Source organism: Gopherus flavomarginatus, chromosome 3 (genome assembly GCF_025201925.1).
Source record: "Gopherus flavomarginatus isolate rGopFla2 chromosome 3, rGopFla2.mat.asm, whole genome shotgun sequence".
NCBI classification, from domain to species: Eukaryota; Metazoa; Chordata; order Testudines; family Testudinidae; genus Gopherus; species Gopherus flavomarginatus.
This window is the reverse complement of record NC_066619.1, coordinates 70,951,762-70,974,973: the sequence shown is the minus strand read 5'-3', so window position 1 is coordinate 70,974,973 and position 23,212 is coordinate 70,951,762. Positions and strand designations below refer to the sequence as shown.

The 23,212-nt window shown below is 40.2% G+C and overlaps 1 protein-coding gene across 2 annotated transcripts in view; it reads right to left on the bottom strand.

The window, feature by feature from the left end:
• Nucleotides 1-512: 512 nt before the first annotated feature.
• The window catches only part of WDR36 (WD repeat domain 36), a 70,208-nt gene continuing 47,508 nt past the window's right edge, over nt 513-23,212 (bottom strand). For both annotated transcript variants that reach the window (XM_050945670.1, XM_050945669.1), the window contains 10 exons: nt 22,392-22,557; nt 21,995-22,103; nt 16,768-16,847; nt 10,898-11,005; nt 9,233-9,330; nt 8,141-8,283; nt 7,362-7,481; nt 7,041-7,122; nt 3,956-4,143; nt 513-942 (listed from right to left, as the gene is read on the bottom strand). In XM_050945670.1, coding sequence (XP_050801627.1) covers nt 793-942; nt 3,956-4,143; nt 7,041-7,122; nt 7,362-7,481; nt 8,141-8,283; nt 9,233-9,330; nt 10,898-11,005; nt 16,768-16,847; nt 21,995-22,103; nt 22,392-22,557 — 1,244 coding nt within the window. In that variant the 3' untranslated portion in view covers nt 513-792. The remainder of the gene's footprint in view (nt 943-3,955; nt 4,144-7,040; nt 7,123-7,361; nt 7,482-8,140; nt 8,284-9,232; nt 9,331-10,897; nt 11,006-16,767; nt 16,848-21,994; nt 22,104-22,391; nt 22,558-23,212) is intronic.

Genomic DNA, 23,212 nt, shown 5'->3' with positions numbered 1-23,212 from the left:
GAGAGTAATATTCATTTGCACAGGAACATTCAGTGCTGCTAAGAATGAACATCAATCTGAATGCTTTTATCCCCCATTATCACTAATGGAGTCTCACAAAATTTCAAGATAATAAACTTGATACACGCAAATGATCAATTTTTTTTACATTCTATGTTTGATATTACAGCTGGCAATCTTTGCTTAAGTAAAAAGGATTTAAATAAAAAGAACAATTTACAAGAGTGTGAAAACAAACTAGTTTCTTCAAATTGGATTTAGCAAGTCACGACAATGACAATTGGGCTTCAAAGAGCTGTGCAGTTTCTGTATCACTATTTTACCTCTCTGTTAACAAAGCAATAGCTTTTTTTAAGCTCCAGCATAAGTCTCTCTCTCACACACACACACACACACACACACACACACACACAGTATTTTCTATACAGAGACTGGCAGGTTTATTGCTTTCTCAGTCAATTTGTTGCCCCATCATATGTTTTTGGTCACGATAATATAGCTTTGCTACGCTATATTTGTCCTTAATGTTTATTCATTTTTAAAAAGAATTTACACTGCCTCCAGTAGTCATTCAATGGGGCACTTTACATTTTAAAATTCTGTACGTTTAAATTTTGACAATGAAATTTAAATGAGCTAAAAAAAAGTTAAATATTTAATTCTGTATTATTTAACCAAGACATACAAAGGTGTATTGTTGGAATCAGAAACTTATCTGCAATGTTAAAAGTACCATCAATGTGAGAGGATTTTTATCCAACATTAGCATTCTTAAATAGGAACAAAGGCACATTATAACAAAGCACTTTTCATATAATTTAACACACACAGACTTTGATTGAAGAGAGTCTGTAAATGGGTCCAGGTTTCCTCTAGTTGGGTTGACACGTTGGCTATTTCTTCCAGCAAGACTGGCTCTGAAGAAAGGATTTTAAGGTGCAACTGAAATGAAGACAAGTAGTTAATTATTTAAATTCAAATGATCACACCTTTTTGGGGTGGGGGGGCGGGAATCAACTTTTCTATTCACCCCACATCTTCCCTTGAGTGATGCCCCAAGTAAAGCAAGTAATATTATTTTCTTTTAAGAAAGACAACATTACATTGAATTTATTTTGTCAGATCCCTTTTACCATCAGTTATTCTACTACTACTATATATGTATTAACTAGGAGAAGGCAGCAAATTTTCTCAAACAATGCCAAACCAGATATACGAATGAAAAGATATGCCCATTGCAAACTCCCATCTTTTTCCCAGGGAGTAGTTCTGCTTTTCCTCAAAATCCTGCATCACAGCCAGTCTCCCTCTGGCACAGACAGGCTGGATGCAAGACTCTGAAGCCAACCAGCATTGTTTATTGAAATGACCCTTTACTGACTAATGCAAGAAGAATGATGCCAGGCTCCTCTTATCTGGGGCGGAGCATAGTGATTTCACACAGTTAGCACATGTTGACCTGGAGCAAGGGACAGAGCTCAGAAACACTTTAATCCCATGCAGGGAAGCATACTGCACCGCTACTATATTATAGCCCAATGGTCCCCAACGTGGTGCCTGTGGGTGCCATGGCACCCGCCAGGGCATTTGCGTGTGCCCGCATAGTATCCAGCAGGGGAAAGAAGCCACGGCCCTGCGCCTGCTGGGGACAGAGAACTAATGCTGCAAACACAGTGTTCTCTGTTCCCGGCAGGTGCGGGGCCTGCCTAGTGCCCAGGAGGGGAGAGAAGCTGCGGCCCCATGCCTGCAAGGGACAGAGAACTCTGGGGCTGCAGGCGCCGGTGTTCTCGGTCCCCGGCAGGTGCGGGACCCGCCTAGTGTCCAGCAGAGGAGACAATCTGTGGCCCCGCGCCTGCTGGGGACAGAGTACTCCGGGGCTGCAGGCACCAGTGTTCTCTTTCCTCACGGCTTTTCTCCGGCTTCTCTCTTAAATCATATTTAATATTACATAATGTATGAATTTTTTTGTATTATTTAATGTACAAATACAAAATAAGTCTTGAAAAATTGTTGGTGCCCGCCACACTTCTGAAAACATGAATGTGCTACAGGCCACAAAAAGGTTGGGGACCACTGCTATAGCCCATGCAGTAGTCATAGTTATATAGTAAGTAAACAAAGGAGTAAGGAATGGATAGCAGAAACACAAGAGACTGATCGCCTAGCCCTTTAAGGGTAGTTTAAGCAGTTAGCGTAAGTATAAGGCCTTATAGCCTGAGGAGGAGGAGTTGCTCAATAAGTTAACATACATAAGTAAATTAACAGTGACCTTACATCACAAGATGGCCCAAGGCTTTGTTTATTGTTTTGTAATAATCACAACTGTTGCAAACGACTGAAGATGCTGGTTTACACCAGCTGGTGATATTTTTATTTAGGGACATCAACAGATATCTGACCACAAGAACAGCATATATGTCAATTCATTTACCCTGGTAATAAACTTGAGGTAAGAGAATTAATTAGCTATGGGAGAATGGCACCACAGTATTAGTAGGGCAAGAAATTACAAATGAGGAAGAGGGGGCTGAAATCCCTACTGAATATGCATTAGGGATAGTGGTTTCAGTATAACAACATTAGAAAAGCTGTATCCCAGCCTATATGCCTGTGGTGATATGCCAGGATGATCACCACTAGTGATAGTTGTCATCTTCCTGCTCACCACGATCACCAACACTTCAGATTGTTTTGCAAGAGATGGTATAAGTATATGGATGCTTAGCTCATTCTGTGTTGTCTTTGCCATGCTGGTTTACAATATTTGTGACTTTGCTAACTATTATAAATACAGTGTGATTTCCTAAGTCTGAGTGTTGCAACTGTACACACTGGGGCTCCCAACTGAACAGTAATTCTGCTAATACGGGGCCTGATCTTGGGACAAGAACCTACCAAATTTCAGAGTGCTAACTGGAGAAACTAAATCAGTAATGTAATCAATATACAATCAACACACCAAGCAACAGTACCACTGGCCCAGCTGTTCACTTTTCTTTACATAGTTAAATTTATCAGTCATACTGAGCTTGGAATTTCTGTTCTGCCTAAATTCTACAATATATTAGTCTATCTCCCCCCCGGACTCTAAATAAAGTACATGTTTATATTTCTCTTTCCTAACTAATTTTAAATAGCTCCATCTCCCTTAAATTTTATTCTCTGCAAGATTACTAAACAGCCTCACTTAAATGGACACTCTCACAGGTGTGTGAATCTAAAGACAAAATTTTAAAAAGTTGCAACTGTAATTCCTTTCCTACACTATAGTACAATAAAAAGTCTCTCAACTAGCAGAATCTACACATTCTATCATTATTAGAAAACAACTTTAAGAACCATTTTACTAAAAAGCCACTCCTGTTTAAAGAGTGCCTGTTGCCATGATAAAGTACGACAACTTGGTTATCTTCACACCTCCTGGAGTACATTCATTGTTAGTTCACTGGTGCTTAAATCACAGTTTCTCAAAATCAGCAGGCTAAGATGCAAGCTGAAAACTATAACTCCAGGGTGAAAAGAACAAATGCAATCAAATGTTTATCCTCACAAAAATATAGGTAACAGTTACTTAACTACATTTTAAGTAACTGTTGGTTAAGAAAAGCACTAAGTCATATTCGAATGGCAAACTGGAAAAAAACCACAATGATCATAGGCAATGAATCACGTTCAAATGATTTTTTTTTTTAAACTGCTAGCATTGTCTTTGCCATCATCTCTACTTTTTCATTTAAGTTGTTAAGACTACGGTCATATAGGGTTATCATATTAGTCAATAGATACAGTAAATCATTTTGGTAAACCTGAATCCATCACCATAGAAGATAAATTCTTCAAAGCAGGTCTGTTTTTTGTTGGGCAGATTTTATCTATTTTACAGAGCCATGTACCATTATGGTATAAGAAGTAGCAGCAGTAGTAACAATAATTGTATCAAAACATATACAGTTACCTTTAAAAACAATGCAAGATATGCCTGGGCCAGCTCAAAGTCACGTTTTGTGTTCAACATTGTCCCAATCAGTCTCAAAAAGCTTTTCATCACCTCTACAGAGCCGCCAGCATCTGGAGCCAAGCCTCTTAGCTCTATCTCAATACTAGATGGTCCCATTTCCTTTAGAATATTAAGTGGAGATTTATCTGCATTAAAGCATTAAAAAAGAAACAGTTAAACATTTGCAATGAAGTGATATAGAAACGCTCAATATGAAAAAAAATAATTTCAAAATCTTTGAACAACTATTTGGTGGCATTCTGGATGAGTCTCTTAGCTTGCTGGGTTTTCTTCTTTTTGGTTTCTTCGGAATGCCATCTCTGTCTGCAATTACTATTCCATCACATATTGAGAGGAAGTAGTATCTGAATCTCATCACCAGTAGTATGGGTTTGGCTCGCCCTAAGAACTACTTATACTATCTTCATGAACATTTTTTATGCCTTCTGACTTTGGTGCCTTCAAAGTGTTGTACAGCTTATCATTAACAACTTAGTCTTACCATTAACCACCAGCTTATCATTAACCACTGATTAACCATTAATTCTTGGCATAAGAAAAAAGGCAAACTGCCACTTTCAAGCTGTTAATATAATATATACCAAGACACGTGAGTTGAATAGCACTTTGGTTGAGGTAAGCCTTTATTTAAGTAAGTAAAACATGCAAGTTATAATGCTTTTTCAACAGTTATTACTTTTGCTAGTGATAAAATTACAAAGTGGCCATCTTTCTGTCACCATGCTGGGGGAAATTAAAGTGTTTTTTCTCTTCATTACTCTTCTTACCCACTATTGCCAAATACTACAATCCTACTTGATTTTTGCTACCTCTATTTATGCTTCTTTTGAAACTCGGAAGTAAAAGCTGATGACAAGATCAACTTCTAATGCAGCTGTTCATAAATTAGTGATCTTAAATTCTCTTTGTATTCTGTTAGAGTTTGAGTTTCTGAAGTTACTGAGAAGAGACCACAACTTTCACTATATTGTTTGTTAAAACACTTTACAATCTAGAGTATTATAGTAGCTACATATGAAGCAAGAACCACAAAGCTAATTTTTATTTGTAAAAAAAAAAAAAATCACATTAATATAGTGCTGGTAAAATGCAGCATCTAATTTCTAGAGATATTCTTAAACAAAAAAAGCATACAAATATGCAACGTATTTATAGAGTTAATATTCAGAGAATACTTGTAATTGTTCAAAAAGTCTTTACATTTATCTATACAGCAGCTTTGAAAAGATCCAATAAAGGGCTGTGTATTGAGCTACTAAATGCACTGCATAAAAATGTATATCAGTTTGTAACAGCTGATTATAGCAGTTCTTGTATACAAAATAGGATATAAAAAGTACCTCATTTTATCAATCTCTCTCATGTTCTATCACCAACTAGCACTATGGCAGGGAACGTTAAACCAAAAAGTGTCAGTCACCAAATGATAGAATATGCTACATAAAATGTACCTACCAACACCAGAGGAAGGAAAAAAAAGATGGATACATGTTGAGTCTACTAATTCTGATAGTTCCTTTAAACTAAAATCCTCAAATTTTCTTAAAGCAGTAAGAAATAACCAGGCTGGGTGATAATGACCTTGGTAGAGGGGTGTGAGGAAATAGCCCTCTCCAAACCATTCCCATCCCCACCACCCAGTTGCACTGGGCCTGATTCCTTAGTCACTCCATATACAAAATTCTCTTTGAAATCTATGGAAATTCCACAAGCAAAGTGGCTGGAGGATGAAGCTCAGTACTTGGCTGGAGACAGTTTTCTGTAGAAACTGACTGACAGGACAGCAGCACCTCTGTTTTCATACTGACAGCTTTATCATTGCAACAGAAAAATACAAACGTGTTAAGTGAAAAATCAAGTTTGCAAACTATTTTAGAATGCAGTAAAATGGCATGGACTAAAAACGTGACAATTTCTTCATGCTTGAGATTTACTCCAGAACTTGATGTTGAGTTCTTTTTGCTGAACTTGGTCTTAAAAGGTGCATAGTTTATTTAAAAATGCAAAGGGATTTCTTTTGTTTCACTCTTCCACAATTCAAAACTACTGAAAATTTTTCACTCAAAACTTAAAAAAATAGCTTAGGACAGACAAAGCACAAAAAATAATCCAAAATGTGGAAGCTGAGAACGTGTAAAAACAGGAGAAAGTGTTACAATGGAAACCGCTCTGCAACCCTATCAGGAACAGCTTTACTTTAAATTGCCAGTCTATGTTGTCTGCAAATTTCATTTATACCCAGAGTCAAATCTGAGATTCACACTCAAACAAAGGAGAATGTCAGAATAAGCTGGTTCACCTCAGAAACCTTATTTGAAGGGTTTAAGAAGCAACAGAAGAAATCTTAGCAAAGCTGGCTTGCAAACAAGTCTCTAATGACAATCTACTGATGTTCCAGTTCTGTGCTTTTTAATTAACGGTTGCTTCTAAAATCCTATTTTAAAGTGGCTCTGCAGAGGCACCATTTAAACAAACGAATCCACCAAGTACATGAATCTCTACGGGTGATTCAAAGCATTTACATTTCAAACTGCACCACGTGTTAAGTTACCCAAAGGATTATTTTTTTTACAAACAATTATTTCTGTTTAAGCCTTATGTTTAAATCATCAGGAAGATCACAAGTCTTAAATTGTCTGAAATATGGTGAGCAGGCCATTCACAATAAAAGTTAATAAAAAGGTATTGCTAAGATAGTTCTAAAGAATCACCAGCTTAAAAGCATCAGATGTGCAGACATTACATTAAGCATTTACTGCCTGCCTCGTAGACCAGTGTTAGATCATCATAAGTTTCACGGTATCGCAGCATATTATCTTTAAGAAGTCAATCTCATTCTCACATGTAGTGGTTATATTTTATTTAAATTTTTAACTTAACACTGTTTGCCTAGTGCCGCTGTCTTTGCAAATATATGCTAGACCTCTTTTCCATGACTACTAATTCGTCATCAGAACTCAAACATTCATTCCCAATATTAATAGTGCGTTACACTTGATTGAAATTTCACACATTGACTTACACTCATTACTGCTCAAGGCTTCTTCAAGTTGAATGTAGAAATCAGATTTTTGTGCCAATACTCCAAGGTTTACTACCTTTGACTAAACAAAACAAAAAAGGTCACACACATCACTTGGAGCATATACCAATATACAATGTGTACTTTCACATCCTACGAAGATATTTTTCATGAATAGGACAAAACATTTGAGGAATCTGGATATGAATGCATTAAACATAAACAGTTGGCGCTGGACTTTTAAAGTATGCCTGGGATATGCAGGGGGAAAAAAAACATACAAAAATATTTAAAACAACACTATTCAGTTTTTATCTTTACCTGCTGTTCATCATTTTCTTCCTTAGCAGCAGCATATCGTGGTATGAGGCCAGGAACTGTTGGGATGAAGAATGGAGCTGATTTGGGAACTTTCGGTGGCTCTCTTGGTTTATTCCTTTTCTGTTTAAATATTTGAATTAAAATCATCAGGTTTATCATTTAAGTTTTTGATTTTACAGATTTAAAAAAAGAAATCCTTATTGGGAAGATAATCAGGACTGTTAGAAAAACCCAAACTCTTCTATATTTTGCAAATGTTTTATTGATTAACATTAGGAAGACTTGAGAGTACATCTACAAAACTGTCCCAGGCATTATGAAATGCATTACATATTTTCCAGATGAAAAATCCTAAAGTAATATTGAAGACAGAGGGAGGGTCTTTTGGACAAGCTCTTCTATGCCTGACGCAGCACATGGGGGGCATGTAAAGCTGTCTTTTTGCCACTTTCCATTCCCCTCCCTTCCAGATACTGGTCTGGTGACACAACGTAGAGCAGATTCATAGGGGGGTTTAAGCTGGTCTGACAGGAAAGTGACCTCAAAGAGGCCAGTGTAGTGCCCATAGTGGCTGAGGTGGTGATGCAAGAGTCATTATGCAATTCCTATACAACCCAAGGAGTCCCACCACTTCAGAGGAGTCCTAAGGCAACTGGTTAAGTCAGATGTCTGTCTTGCGCTACCAGAACTGTCCAAAGGAGGTGGGATAGGACCACAAGATCTGACCCAGAAGCCACAATAATAAAGCTTTTCAGTATGAGGTGTGCATGTAATATTACCTTGATAACATCAAGATTGAGGAGGTTTTTCCATCTTGATTCAGATAGTGATGACAAGGTCACTAGCTGCCCTTCCAATTGCTCTGGTGAACTATAGTCAATCATTTCATCACTTGTTTCTTCATCTCCTGTGATGTCCACATCTTTCAGAGGCAAATTTCATTTATAAACACATGTAAACCAAAACAAGTGGTATCAGCACTGACGTAGGATGTTAACATGGAAATATATTTGAGTTATAGAGATCATTTTAAATGCTTTATATTAAATAAAATTTAATATTTCAACAATGACAAAACATTATTGGTAACCTAGAATCAGGGAAACTTGAAAAGATTAAAAAAATTGTTCAGTTACCAGTTTGACCAAATTGAATTTGAGATCAACTTTATTTTGATCTAATGCAGCTAATTTGACAGTTTTTTCTAGTTTCATGACTACTATTAAAATTTTGACAGGATGAACAAAAGTATTTGATGTTACTGCCTGCATAATATATTAAAATAACAAAAGTGACTGGTTAGCACAGTTACATGGGTCTTTCAGAGTAGCTGTTGATAATCCAAATATATATTATGGCAGCAAACTAATTTATAATCTCTGTGTGTGGAAAAGCAGACGGGGCAACCGAGAGAAGGGAAAGGGAAATGTTTACTAGTTATGGGACTCTACTAATAATCTTTAGACTCTAGTCACCTACTGAAGTGTGTACAATATTTATAGAATTGCTCATAGACAAATATGCATACAGTTACATACATGAAAGGAAAGATGGTCTTATGATTAATGCACTCTAAGGAGATCTGGGTTCTGTCCCTATGTCTGTCTCAGTCTCCCTGTGTGACTGAGCAAGTCATGTGTTCCAGAAGCAGGAACTAATTTTAGTGACTAACAGTGTGTTAAATTTAAAAAACAGTAATTTCCCCAGAGATGGTAGAAAAAGAGTCCTTATTTTAATTATAAGCAAATTTTTCCTGTTACATGAATTTCTTCGTGGTTGAAAATACTGAATTGTACACTGAGAAAATTAAACATCTGCTATTTGAGGTTCATTACACAACTAGGAATAAGCCTCTTTCATCCCATAATTACCTTGGGTAGGGCAAGTTCCAGGAAGCATTATTACAGAAGGCTCATAATCTGCTGGAAGTGGCCGTAAAGAGACAAGCGAATACAAGGAACAGTTAGACCTGAATAATGGGGACAGATGACATATTAGAATTTTTTTCAGACAAACATGGACAATTATTTTTAACAGTGTTTTTTAAATTTCTGATACTACTGTGGTATGACACATCACTGACTCCCTTTCTCAAAGTTAGATTCACTCATCTCTACAAAAACTAACCCAAAAAGTTTTCTGTAAAATATTGGCACAGGTGAAAAATAACTTCCATGCTTTTAAACAATCATGCTGCAAAAGCACATTTCAAGAATAACAAGCCATTACTACAAATGGCATTATTTCTACCATGTAAATTGCAGCATATTTTAAATTTCTCATTCCCTAGAATGTGTGTTTATTACGTTGAGTGGAGGACAAGAGCTGGGATTTCTGGCTCTGACTTAAGTGTCACTTCACTTAATCTTTGCAGTTTATCTCTAAAAAGTTAGACTTACCCACCTGAAGAGACTGTTTTTAGGCTTAATGTTTGTAAAGTGCTTTACATTTACACTGCTTGCACAAGGATTTCCCATATTATGGTTAATTATTATTAGCATCATCATCATCAAATAGCAATTATTCCCCCAATTTCTATGACCAGCAGAAATATGTTTGAGGGAAGCTTGTGACAAATAAAGCCTAATCTATACTTAAGATGTTTTACTGGCATAGTCATGATGATTAAAATACAGTTTTTTGCTAACCTAGCTATACTGGCAAAAGCCCTAGTGTACACACAGCTACACCTACAAAATTAAGTCCATTTGAATGGTTTAGCTTAATTCACTCTAGGACATGGTATAAGCTATAATTATCAAAAGGACCTTTTTGCTGGTATATACTGAATCTGCACCAGGAGAGTTTGCCAGTACTGTTATATTGGCAGTTTTTAAAGCAATCTAAAAACACTGAGGAAGTCTATCACCACCCCTATTTCTGCCCATATTGCTCCAAACAACCCAATCAATGCTGTCTCCCTAGTCCCTCCGTCAAGTCTTGTCCCCAGTCAATCCTGTCACTCCCAGATCTCCCATCAATTCTGCTCTCACATCTGTTCTGCCCTCTTCAGCCTCTCTCATCTGGTCCTCCTACAACTCCTCCATTTCCACACTCTCCTCCTCCCAGGTGTGGTGGGGGACGGGTTGCATCAGGGCCCCCTCACTCCCTTCCTGGGGTGCTGCAAGGAAGGGAGAAAGGAAGGAAGGAAGAAGCAAAGAAGCCTTCCATTGGAGGGGACAGGGAAGGAGGGACTGGTACCATCCTGAGCTGCTAGGCTTTCTGCTCCTCTTTCTCCTCCTGAGATTAAGCAGTACTGAGGAGAAATTTTTAAAAAGGAAAATATCAGCTGACTGTTAGGAAAGTGTCTAGAACATGAGATATTTAATGGTAGAACTGTCCCCCTAAGAATGGAAGCCTTTTGAGACTTTTGAACTGGAGAAGACAAAACAATGAAGAATATACTGAAAGGAACAATTCTTAATTTGCAGTAGAAGGATAGACTTTAAGAGGCCTTTTTCCATCTCCAATTTCCATAATTCTATGCCCAAATAGGTATATTTCTGAATACTTTTTAAAATGTATTATATACTCACCATAGATAAATTCCAAGATCATCTACATGTGATGAAGCTAGAAAGTCTCCAGTAGGAGACATAGAAATGCTGATAGCTGCTGAGTCTAACAAAAAACAATCTATGAGGCTATGAAAACAAACAAAACAAAAAGGATTATATAAAGGGCAATGAATTCATTTTCTTAACTTTATGTTGTGAAACAGATGTGATTTTCACATTTGCACTTAGATTATGGAAGCATACATACAAACCAGATTTTTTCAAATAATCCAATAAATGATGTATTTTAGCAGGTGGATGACTAATCTTTATTGCTTTAAGTCATCTCTTTTTTGAGGCAGTATAATAAAGTTTTAAGTGCCCCCTACACACAGTTTTACATATTTTGTGGAAGTCAAGAAACCATTTCTCCACAGCCAATTCCACAGATTTACTACTAAATTGGTTTTTAGGGGCAAGAAAGTACATTTTATATTTTCAGTTAGATCTATATAGATACACTATGTTTTTGGGCTCTCATCTTGTTTTCACTTCCCCATGCTCCCACCAATGGACTGCCACTGATTGTTAGCTTGTGCCATCTTACACGGCATAAAAAAAACAAAAAACCTGTTAGCATCTCCCAACTGAATATTAAAATCAGCACAGCATCCTCAATTGTACTTGAATTCTCTCATTTTTCTCCTATTATAACTTAGAGGAAAATTAAATGTTTAGGGTTTTTTGTAATAGATTTTTTAAAAACCTCAACTACAACTGTTATTTTGACAATAATGAAGAGGAAAATAGAAATAAACTAAATAGGCAATATCAGTTTAATTTAATAGCACATCAGCCTATAATAAACTCATTATACAGTTTTAATTGGTCATACTAACACGTGTCTCCCAGGACTAATATTTTTGATCCTACATAAGTTACACATGATCAGGCCCTAACATTGTACACACCACTTTCCACAACCTTTCCTGAAATTCAAAATCTGCACAGTATGGCAAGAAACTCCCTGCTAAGCAAGTAATTTGAAGTTATTATTTTAATGAGCATTTCTTCATATGCAAAGACACTTTGAAATAAAGAATTGTTTACTCTATATGTGTAGGAGAGACAGTGCTTAGTAAATGAATCAGCGTAGTAGTGAACAAAACCATTTACTGTAGAATTCCTGGTTCATTTACTGCAGTAATTGGAAGATGTGAAGTGAATGAAACGGGTCTGCAGGAAGAGAAAGGATGATTTTGGTTAAGGCTTAATTATACTTGGAGAAAAAGGTTCATTCCCTGGCTCTGCAACACATGTCCTCTATGATGCTATGCAAGTCACTTAAACCAAAGTTTTTACATGTGGCCACTGTTTCTCTATTTTCTAAATGTCCAACTTGAGTCACCTACTGTAAGATTTTCACAAGTGTAGGTGGTCACACCTGGACCAAGATATCAGTGGGAGCTACAGATGCTTAGGATGGGGGGAAGAAGAGAGAGATGAAGGTGGGAGAGATACCAGAGGACTGGCAGAATGCAAATATATTGCCACTGTATAAAAAGGGCAATAAGAGCAATCCGAGGAATTACAAAACCAGTCATCTTAACTTCAGTACCGAGAAAGATAGTGCAGCAAATAATCAAGCAGTCAATTTGTAGACACTTAGAAGATGCTATGGTGACAAGTAAACAGTCAATATGGATTTGTCAGGAACAAATCATGTCAAACCATTCCTTTAACAGGGTAACAAGGCTTGTGGATCTGGAGAAGCGGTAGATGTGGTATATCTTGACTTTATTAAGGCTTTTGGTACGGTCTCACATTACCTTCTCATAAACTAGGGAAATACAGCCTAGATGGAGTTATTATAAAGGTGGGTGCATAACTGGTTGGAAAAAACTGTTCCCACAGAGTAGTTATCAGGGCTCACAGCCAAGCTGGAAGGGCATATCGAGTGGAACCCGGCAGTGATTGGTCCTGGGACTGGTTCTGTTCAATATCTTCATAAATGATTTAGATAATGGCACAGAGTATACACTTAAAATTTGTGGAAGATACCACACTGAGAGGGGTTTTAAGTGCTTTGTAGGATAAGATTAAAATTCAAAATGATCTTGACAAACTGGAGAAATGGCCTGAAGTAAATAGGATGAAATTCAATAAGGACAAATGCAAAGTACTCCACTTAGGAAAGAACAATCAATTGCACACATACCAAATAGGAAATGATTACTCAGGTAGGAGTACTGCAGAAGGGGGCCAGAGGGTTATAGTGAATCATATGCTAAATATAAGTCAACAGTGTAACACTGTTGGAAAAAAAGCAAACATCATTCTGGGATGTATTAGCAGGAATGTTGTAAGCAAGACATGAGAAGTCATTCTTCTACTCTATTCTGCACTGATAAGGCCTCAAATAGAGTAGTGTCTCCGGTTCTGGGTGCCACATTTCATGACAGATCTGGACAAATAAGAGAAAGTCCAGAAGAGAGCAAAAAAAAAAAAAAAGGAAAAAAGAAAGTGATTAAATGTCTAGACTGGAAAAAAAATGGGTTTGTTTAGTCTGGAAAAGGGAAGACTGAGAGGACAGTATAATAGTTTTCAAGTGCATAAAAGGCTGTTACAAAGGAGGAGGGTGAAAAATTGTTCTCCTTAATGTTTGAGGACAGGACAAAAAGCAATGGGCTTAAAGAGCAAGGGAGGTTTAAGTTGGACACTAAGAAAAAAAACTTTCTGTCAGAATAGATAAGCACCAAAAAAACATTGCCTAGGGAGGTTGTGGAATATCGGTCATTGGAGGTTTTTAAGAATATGTTAGACCCGTGATTCTCAACTAGGGTTATGCATACCCCTGGGGGTATGCAGAAGTTTTCCAGGGGATACATCAACTCATTTAGATATTTGCCTAGTTTTACAACAGGCTACATAAAAAGCACTAGCCAAAGTCAGTACAAACTAAAATTTCATACAATGACTTGTTTATACTAATCTACATAATATACACTGAAATGTACATACAACATTTATATTCCAATTGATTTATTTTATAATTATATGGTAGAAATGAGAAAGTCAGCAATTTTTCAGTAATAGTGTGCTGTGACACTTTTGTCTTTTTATGTCTGATTTTGTAAGCAAGTAGTTTTTAAGTGAGGTGAAACTTGGGGCATGCAAGACAAAAATCATACTCCTGAAAGGGGTACAATAGTCTGGAAAGGTTGAGAGCCACTGAGTTAGACAAACACCTGTCAGGAACGGTCTGGTTATTACTCAGTGCTGCCTTGAGTGCAGAAGACTGAACTAGGTGACTTATTAAAGTCCCTTACAGTCCTACACTTCTGAGAGTCTAGAACATGCTTGTATTGTGAGGGGAAGAGCCAAAAAAGGGAAGCGATCAGAGTGGGTATGAGGGAGATCAGGAGATGTAACAGGGCCACTGGGGCAAGTGGAGGGAAACTTCTCCATCTGTGACAGAGGAGAAAGATGAGAGGAGTTGTAGGAAGGGGAAGTCACCTCGTGTTGTATTTTGTCAAATTTTCTCTTGGAAGAAACCAGAGCAATCCTGGGTGGAGAGAGAGAAGTGGGCATATGGGGAGCAGAGGGTTTGAGCAGTGAGCCAAAAGTAACAAAAAGGCATGAGAGATTGTGGGTGTGAGATTTAATTAAGTTGTGGTAGTAGAGTTGTTTAGCAAAGAAGATGGCAGAACTGAAAGAGGAGAGAAATCTGTAATGTAGGAAGTCAGCCAGGTCATGGGATTTCCAACAGAGCTGCTCAGCAGCACAAGAGCAGAAGCATAGCAGTGAATGTGGGCAGTGAGCAAAAGAAGCCATAAAACCACTGTCTCTTACCAGGAGAGAATCCATAAGCACTCAAAAAGGAAATGTAAGTATGATGAGTTAGGCTGGGAGGGGCAGAAGGATGTGTTAGTGCATACTGAGATCACCAGGAAAAAGTTCAATGCTAGAAAGAGTTAAAAAAAGATAACCCATATTATGAGTACAGGGCATGTAAATTAACATTAATTTGTCTGTCCAAACTACACTGAGTATGAAGAGAAATTTGCATACAGTTACAACAATTAAATTACATACAATCAAGCACAGATGGATCATCTATTTCTGTGAAATTTAAGGAGACCATTTAATCATCATTCAGATTTCAGCAGTATTTATACACAACATGCTCAATGAGTGGATAGCAGAGTGCACACTAAAAACAGATGCATCATAACTTGTAAAAGATTGATGTTTTTGAATCAAACAACATCTACGATTTTCCTTAAATAAAGCTTCAAAATTAGCAGTTGTTTTTGTATGTGTACAATAGCTCATATTCCTAACCATACTAAGGGAAAGCAAGACTTGCAGTTGAATTTTTAATGAGCATCACTGCTCTATTTCAGTATTTCCTTCTGCCTGTATAAGAGCAAAACCATCGCTCTAAATTCCAAGCAAGTTAAATTACCTTAATTTTTTTCAGACAGAATGTCATGTCATTTCGATTCCATATCAACAAGAATTTTGCTAGAGTTATTTTGTTGTCTTCCTATCTCCATTATAAAATATAATAGCATCTATGTACCACAGTGACAGATGCAAATGTTAAACAAGCTAAACACTCAAGGCAAGTGCAGTGACTGTCTTAGATTGCCTTTAAAAACTTTATCATATGCTTTTCCAAGTCATTTCTTTAACAAGAAATGAAATCAACATTAAGAATCTGTAATAGTTTTGAGAGAAGTTCTAAATTTAATTCATCCATTAATCTTTTCGTCTCTAACTTGAGGCATGACTTTTAACAATCTATTGACCAATCTTTCTGCGATACAACTCACATCATGTATTTTAAATGAAAGTAAATAATTTTCAGTTTTAATACTGTCATAGCAACAAAACAATGCAAATCTTCAGCTGGTTCCCAATTGTTCACAGGCTTCTCTAACTTACACTAAAGGTATGTCTACACAGCAAAGAAAAACCTGTAGCTGGCCCGACTTGGGCTCAAGGAGCTTGGGACATGGGGCTGTTTCACTGCTGTCTACACTTTGGACTCAGGTTGCAGCCGGCAGTCTAGGACCTTGCGGGGTGACACCGTTCCAGAACTTGGACTGCAGCCCAAGCCCAGAAGTCTACACAGCAATGAAACAGCTCCATAGTCTGAGCCCTGTGAGCACAAGTCAGGCCAGCCACGGGTTTTTCTTTGCTATGTAGACATGCCCTAAGGTATCAGCCCAGATCAGGAAAGCACGAAGGGGGTCTGAAGTCCCCTCTGTGTACATCTTTCCCACCTCCTGAATTATTCTGTGTACTTCTCAGCCAAAACTGAACATTCAGGGCAGAATATTCATTTTTGAGCAGAGCAGAAATTTTCGGGAAGTTTATAAGCAAGTAGAAATGGAAAACTAAAGATGATTTGCAATCTTAACGTAGTGTTTGATACTACAGACATGGTAACAGACAGTCATTTTATGCTTTTGAATTTACGAAGTGTTTTGAATTGACATGAAGAAACCTTATGTTCTGCTTTCCTGAATGGTATGTGGTTTTATCATCAAAGTAAAATTGACCTTCTAACCTTTTAAATTGTACATGTGCTTGAAAGTAAAAAACCAAGAAGTCTTATTGTTCACAATTTCAATGTCAGGCTTCAAACACTGCCTATACTATAATTATATAATTTTCTACTATAAATTCCCATTTACAAGAGCTTCATAAAATGGCTATAAAAATTACAAATGCTAGACAAAACAAGTCAGTTTTAAATACTAATGTTCAACAAATATCAACTTTTTAAATTAGTGTATGTTTATGGGACATCGTCAATGCATCAAGCCTTTTTTGTGGTTTAATGCATGGAATTCATATGCAAATAAGAGCTCTCTGCTACAGTACTTATATTGACTTACCATCCAGACGGGAGGTCCCAAGTCTTAATGGTGCAATCCATTGATGCAGTTATTAGCCAACGGCCATCGGGACTGAAAGTCTAATAATAATAAATCTAAATGAGTATTTTAGAGCACACATCCTTCTTTAGTTCATAAGAGAAGATTGCATTGATAGTTTCATCCCAGTCCTAGGCAAACATTTCTCCACACAACAAAACTGATAGTCTCTGATCACAGGTTACCTAAGGCTAGAAAAGCAAGGGTGTAGCAGGATACCGTATAAGTGCAGTGACCCATATTATATTTGTAGGCCCTCGCTTTTGTGCGCACAGACATTCACCACAAAATGTAAAAGAAAAAAAAATATAAAAACAAAGACGTCAACATCAGAGATGTACTCATCTCTTGGTATTTGGAATAAATTAGTAAAAGAATATAAATCCTGACAGCATTTTGAAAACAAATATCTAATTCACATCAGCATGTCACTTTTTAGTGCTGTATAATAAACAAATATAACTATGTTACGATAGATGCTTAAAACTACTGTTTATACTTCTGGTTTGTAGGGAATCTCTTCTGCCATTATAGACTCTGAAGAGATAGGACAGTTACCTGTTCCGTAACTGGCGTTCGAGATGTGTTGCTCATGTCTATTCCACAGTAGGTGTGCATGCTCGCCACATGCACCGGTGCCAGAAGTTTTTCCCTTAGCAGTACCTGTACTGAGGGAGCACCACGGTGATCCCTGGAGAGGCGCCTATATATCGTGCTATAAAGGGGACCGCGTGCTCCCTCCACCCTGGTTTCCTTCTTGCCGGACAATTCCGACAGTGGGGAAGGAGGGCGGGGTGTGGAATAGACATGAGCAACATCTTGAAGAATGCCAGTTACGGAACAGGTAACTGTCTTTTCTTCTTTGAGTGATTGCTCATGTGTATTCCACAATAGATGATTCCAAGCTATACCTGTTGGAGGTGAGTAGGAGTTCACAACAGCCTGGGAAGGAGTACTGCCCTACCAAACCCGGCGTCATCCCCAGTTTGAGAGACGATCGCATAATGTGAAGTGAATGTGTGAATTGAGGCCCAAGGGGCCGCCCTACAAATGTCTTGGATAGGGACATGGGCCACGTAGGCAGCTGATGAGGCCTGAACCCTGGTAGAGTGTACCCTAATGACTGGTGGTGGGGGAACCCCTGCCAGATCATAGCACGTGCAAATACATGAGGTAATCCAGGGGGAAAGATGTTGGGTGGAGATAGGTTGCCCCTTCACCCGCTCAGCTGAGGCAACAAAAAGCTGTGAGGATTTCCGGAATGGTTTGGTCCGATCCAGGTAAAAGGCCAGCACTCTACGTATATCGAGCGTGTGGAGGCGGCGTTCCTCATTGAAGGAATGGGGCTTAGGACAGAGCAGAGGGAGAAACATGCTCTGATTCATATGGAAGGCGGAGACCACCTTCGGGAGGAATACCAGCTGTGGGCGAAGCTGGACTTTATCCCTGTGGAAGACTGTATAGAGGGGATTCCTAAGTCAAGGCCCTGAGTTCCGAGACACGGCGGGCTGACATGATTGCCACAAAAAAGGCTACCTTCCATGAGATGTGAGACCGGGAACATGTGGCCAGAGGTTCAAAGGGAGGACCTGTGAGGTGGGACAAAACCAGGTTCAGATCTCACTGTGGCACAGGAGGTCTCGCGTATGGGAATGAGCAGTCAAGGCCCCTAAGGAAACAGGAGGTCAGAGTGGGAGAAGCCCTTGCACTGGCGGGTTGAAGGCCGATATAGCCACCAGGTGTACCCTGACAGAGGAGGGTGCCAGTCCTTGGGTCCTAAGGGACAGGAGGTAGTCCAGGATAAGCTTAAGAGGCATGGAGGAAGGGGAAACTCTCCGCTCACTCACCCACTTGGAGAACCTGGACCACGTGTGGCGTGTGGACTGTTTCCTACATTCCAGGAGGACCTGCCTTACCTGCTCCGAACATCTGCCTTCCTCATCTAGCCACGGAGCAACCACGCTGTCAGGTGGAGCGTGGCTAGGTTGGGATAGAGGAGGCAGCCCCTATCCTGGAAGAATAGGTCCAGGTGAAGCGGCAATGTCCTCTGGGGGAGGGGGTGTCTGGCGAGTTGCAAAGAAGTCGATCTGGGGAACTCTCCACTCTCGGAAAGGCTGGTGAGCGACCTCCAAGTGGAGCAACCACTTGTACCAGGGGAGAAAACCCTGCTGGGGCGATCCGCTGAGGCCCCCTTTGGCCTTCGGGATCAGGAAGTACTGGGAGTAGAACCCCTTACCCTGGAATTCTACTGGTACTCTTCCCACTGCCCCCAGGTGTAGTAGACGGTCCACCTCCTGCCCTAGGAGGTGGGTATGCTCCAAGTCCCCGGGGCCTACAGGGGAGGGCGGGTGGTTTGGAGGGGGTGAGGTGAACTGCAACCTGTAGCCCTGGGAAATGGCGCTGAGGACCCACTGGTCCAATGTGATACGGGACCACGCCATACAGAAGGCAAACAGTTATAGAACACAAACTTTATTAATTGGGGGGGAGGGGGTCTCCCTGGCAACTGGCCTGGTGCCTCCCTGTAAATAGTCAAAACCACTCTCTTTCCCTGCCTCTTGCCTTTAGAAGGCCCAGGCTGCAGGGCAGAGTGGGACTACAGCTGAGACCGGCATTTCTGGTCTCTCAGTCTCTTATATAGGGGCTAGTATCTGCTCCTCGCAGGCTAAGCTGCTGGTTGTGGTTTGGCCTTGTCCTTAACTGGAGGGACATAGAGGCCCAATGTCTGCAGGGTGGTGTGGGAATCCTTCATCCTACATAGCCTGACATCCATCTGGTCCAGGAAGAGCGCCTTCCCATCAAACGGGAGGTCCTGCACAAGGGACTGGGCCTCCGTCGACAGGCCAGAGAGGAGGAGCCACGACGCCCTGCGCATGGAGATTGCCGAAGCCATCGAGCAGGTTGCCGTGTCGGCTGCATCCGACGCCGCTTGCAGGGCTGGTTTTGCCGCTGCCACCCCCTCTTCTACTAGCACCTTAAAGTCCTTCCTGTCACGGTCTGGGAGAAGAGGCTCAAACTTAGACAGGGAGTCCCATAGGTTAAAGTCATACCTGCTCATTAAGGCCTGGTGGTTGGCTACCCTGAGCTGGAAACTTGCCAAAGAATAAATCTTTCTACCAAAAGGAGTCCAGTCGTCTGGCATCCTTACTCTTGGGGGTAGGTGTGGGTTGGCCCTGAGGCTCTCTGTGGTTTATCGACTCTACCACAAGTGAGTTAGGTGTCGGGTGAGAATAGAGGTACTCATGGTCCTTGGTGGGCACAAAGTACTTCCTTTCAGCCTTCTTGGAGACTGGGGCCAAGGAGGTGGGAGTTTGCCACAGGGTGTTGGAAAAGTTGGGTACACCCTGGTGCAGGGGCACAGCCATGTGGCCCGGTGTCAAGCGGGACAACATGTTAAAGAGGGAATTGGAGGGTCCCTCCATTTCCTTGGCCTGCAGCTGAAGGCTGGAAGCCACTCGCTTTAGCAGGTCTTGGTGTGCCTTAAAATCCTCCTGAGGGATTGGTGGTGGAGGCGCCGTTATGGTGTCATCCAGTACCACGGAAAGAGCCAGCACGGAGCCGTGGACCTCGGGGAATCTCGAGCACAAAGTCTAGTTGAGCGGGAACTGGAATAAGAACGACGTCTATCCCATCGAGACCGGCTGCGGTAGTTCCATCGTGAAGAGAAATGTTCCTGGTGTCTCTCTTGAGGCTGATGCTCCCTGGCAGGCAGCACAGCGGGTCCCCGAGACTCCCGTCCAGGTGGTGATCGGGATGGTCTGGTCAGCGTCGAGAGAGGGCATGAGCTGCCGGACAACTGATCGCTGCGTGCTGAACGGTGTAGGGAGCAGTCCTCGGAGTGGGAACTGCGACCCGCAAGAGAGGTTCGATGGACTCCTATTGGGGGTTTGCCCTGGGACTGGGGATCTGCCACTGATTGCGCGCCTGGAACCAGGAGACTCAATGTCTTTTGCGGCCTGCATTGCCTCTGTCATCGACAGCATCCGTACTGGTGGAGATGTGTGCGCGGACGGCGCCGGGCTGCTCCGCTCAACATGAGCCGGAGGCCTTGAATCCGGGGGGGGACTGTGGGTTGCCCGATGCGGAACCAGCCTCCCCTCTTTCCTTGTCTTGGCACTGCTGTGAGGTAGGGCCCTTTTCCAACTTATTGAAGGGAGAACAGTACTGGCTAGTAAAGGGTGCCTCACTATGTACCCAGTGGCGGGAGCCAAGTCCACCCGGTGCACCGGGCTTGGGGCCAACACTGATTACATGAGGAGAGCAAGGAGTCTAACGTCTCTCTCCTTCTTGGTCCGCGGCTTGAATAACCTGCAGATGTTACGACGTTTGCTGAGTGAGTCTCACCCAAGCAGCGGAGACACTCAGTGTGCGGGTCACTCCCAGGCAGAGAACAGCGACAGAAGTCGCACGACTTGAAGTCTGGGGCACAGGGCATGCCCTGAGCCCACTCTAACAACTGAAATAACAATTCCACAAATGGTACCACTAAGGATGAGTAGAAAGGCTGCAGCAGGGCTGGAGCACAAAGTTTGACTACCTTCACTGGCGGCAAGAAGGAACTGAGGGTGGAGGGAGCACATGGTCCCCCTTATAGCGCAGTACAGAGGTGTCACTCTAGAGGTCGCAGTGACACCCCCCCAGTATGGGTACTGCTAAGGGAAAAACTTCCGGCACCTGTGCACGTGGCGAGCAAGCACACCTACTGTGGAATACACATGAGCAATCACTCAAAGGATAGTTTCCCAATTGCTGCCCTCAGTAACACTCGTGTGGCCTCAAATATCTGTTATGTTACTTCTAACTTTTCATTTGATTAAGAACAAAAAATAAGGTTTCAGACACATTCATTTTTTAAACTATCTGTCCTTTGGTAATAAAATTACAATAAAACTCCAAGTCTGTACTGGTGAGCTAAAATTTCTATATTTACTATTTGAACATTAAAATGCTCAATCAGCAAACTATATTAATTCTTAAGAGGACATATACACATGTATGGTTGCAGTTTCCAAAGGGGCACCCTGAATTTTTTGACTTATGCAGCTGAACACAAGAAGGGATCCAACTTAAAATGCACATTTGTATTTTATTATCTGTTATATACAGACAACAAATCTATCACCCTCAAATTGAATTTACTTTTGTTGCAGATCATGAGCACACAAATATGTACAGTATATACATTTACCATGTCATTAATCTGGCTGTGGTGTCCTGAGAACTTCCTGACGATCCTTCTTGTTTCTGTATCCAGAACGCTAATCCCAAAGTCATCTGAGGCAATTCCCAGAATACCACTGGAAAGAATTATAGTACATATTGGCAGTTAATATTCAGAGATAAAACAGACAAGCATATCTCAATATTACCTGACAAAACTTTATGTTCTACTGAAATTTCCTAAGCAAGACAAATTTCCAGGCCTTCTGCAATATAAAAAGCTCCTTGAAGGACTAATAGTCATTTCTGTCTTAAAATGTTAGGAAATTAAAGACATTTTTGTCGTGGTCTTTTATTAGAGGCTTAGACTTTAAGATTACAACAAAACAATCAAAGCTGTAATTGAAATAGTTTTAGATTCTCACCTGTCTCTGTGAAGCAGCATTGCACTTGGAGAAGAAGAGAGATTTGCAGAGTAAACTAGGCCCATGGTCTTGAACTTCCAGAATTTAATTAATCCTTCACTTCCAGCTGTGATAGTCAACTGGTTTAATCCATCCACTGCTACCCCTCTAATGGCACCTTCATGTGCTTTAATCCAAAAGAAAAAAATAAATTACATTTCAGGGCTTTACACCTGTCTTAGGTACCAACATAGTGCCAATTACTGAGGCACCTAGGTTCCTTCAGAGCTAAAGACAGATTTAAACAAGAGGAAGGTATCGGACAAACAATAGTAAAGCCCCTTGATACTATTACTTGAATATTTTCAGTTTATATACTTAATCAGTGCTTTCCATCAGTGGACAGGCCACTTCTGTTTAACTGATTAAGGCACAGATAACTAAGCATTAGTGTGACAGTGACATATTATATAGATACACAAACGCACACACACAGAGAACAAGATTAAGATGGCAATTCAAAAGGTTTTAACTGAACAATTTTTCATGTTGACACAAAGTAGAATACTAGCCTTCATTATTTGTTTGAAAATCCTGATTCTGAATTTGCAGTTTAGGGTTTCTGAATTGCTTTCAATTACTTTACCTTCCTATTCTGCCACTAAGAAGACACTGAAATTTTGAGACATTGAATTACATATATTCCTGAAGTAGGTTTTCCTGTTCTGAAAATTGGTAAATCCATATGTAAATATAGAATATATGGCAATAATCAGCAACAAACAATATAAGCAGGAAGGCACTAAGACGTCATTAACTTTTAGAGAGGAAAAGCCTTAAAA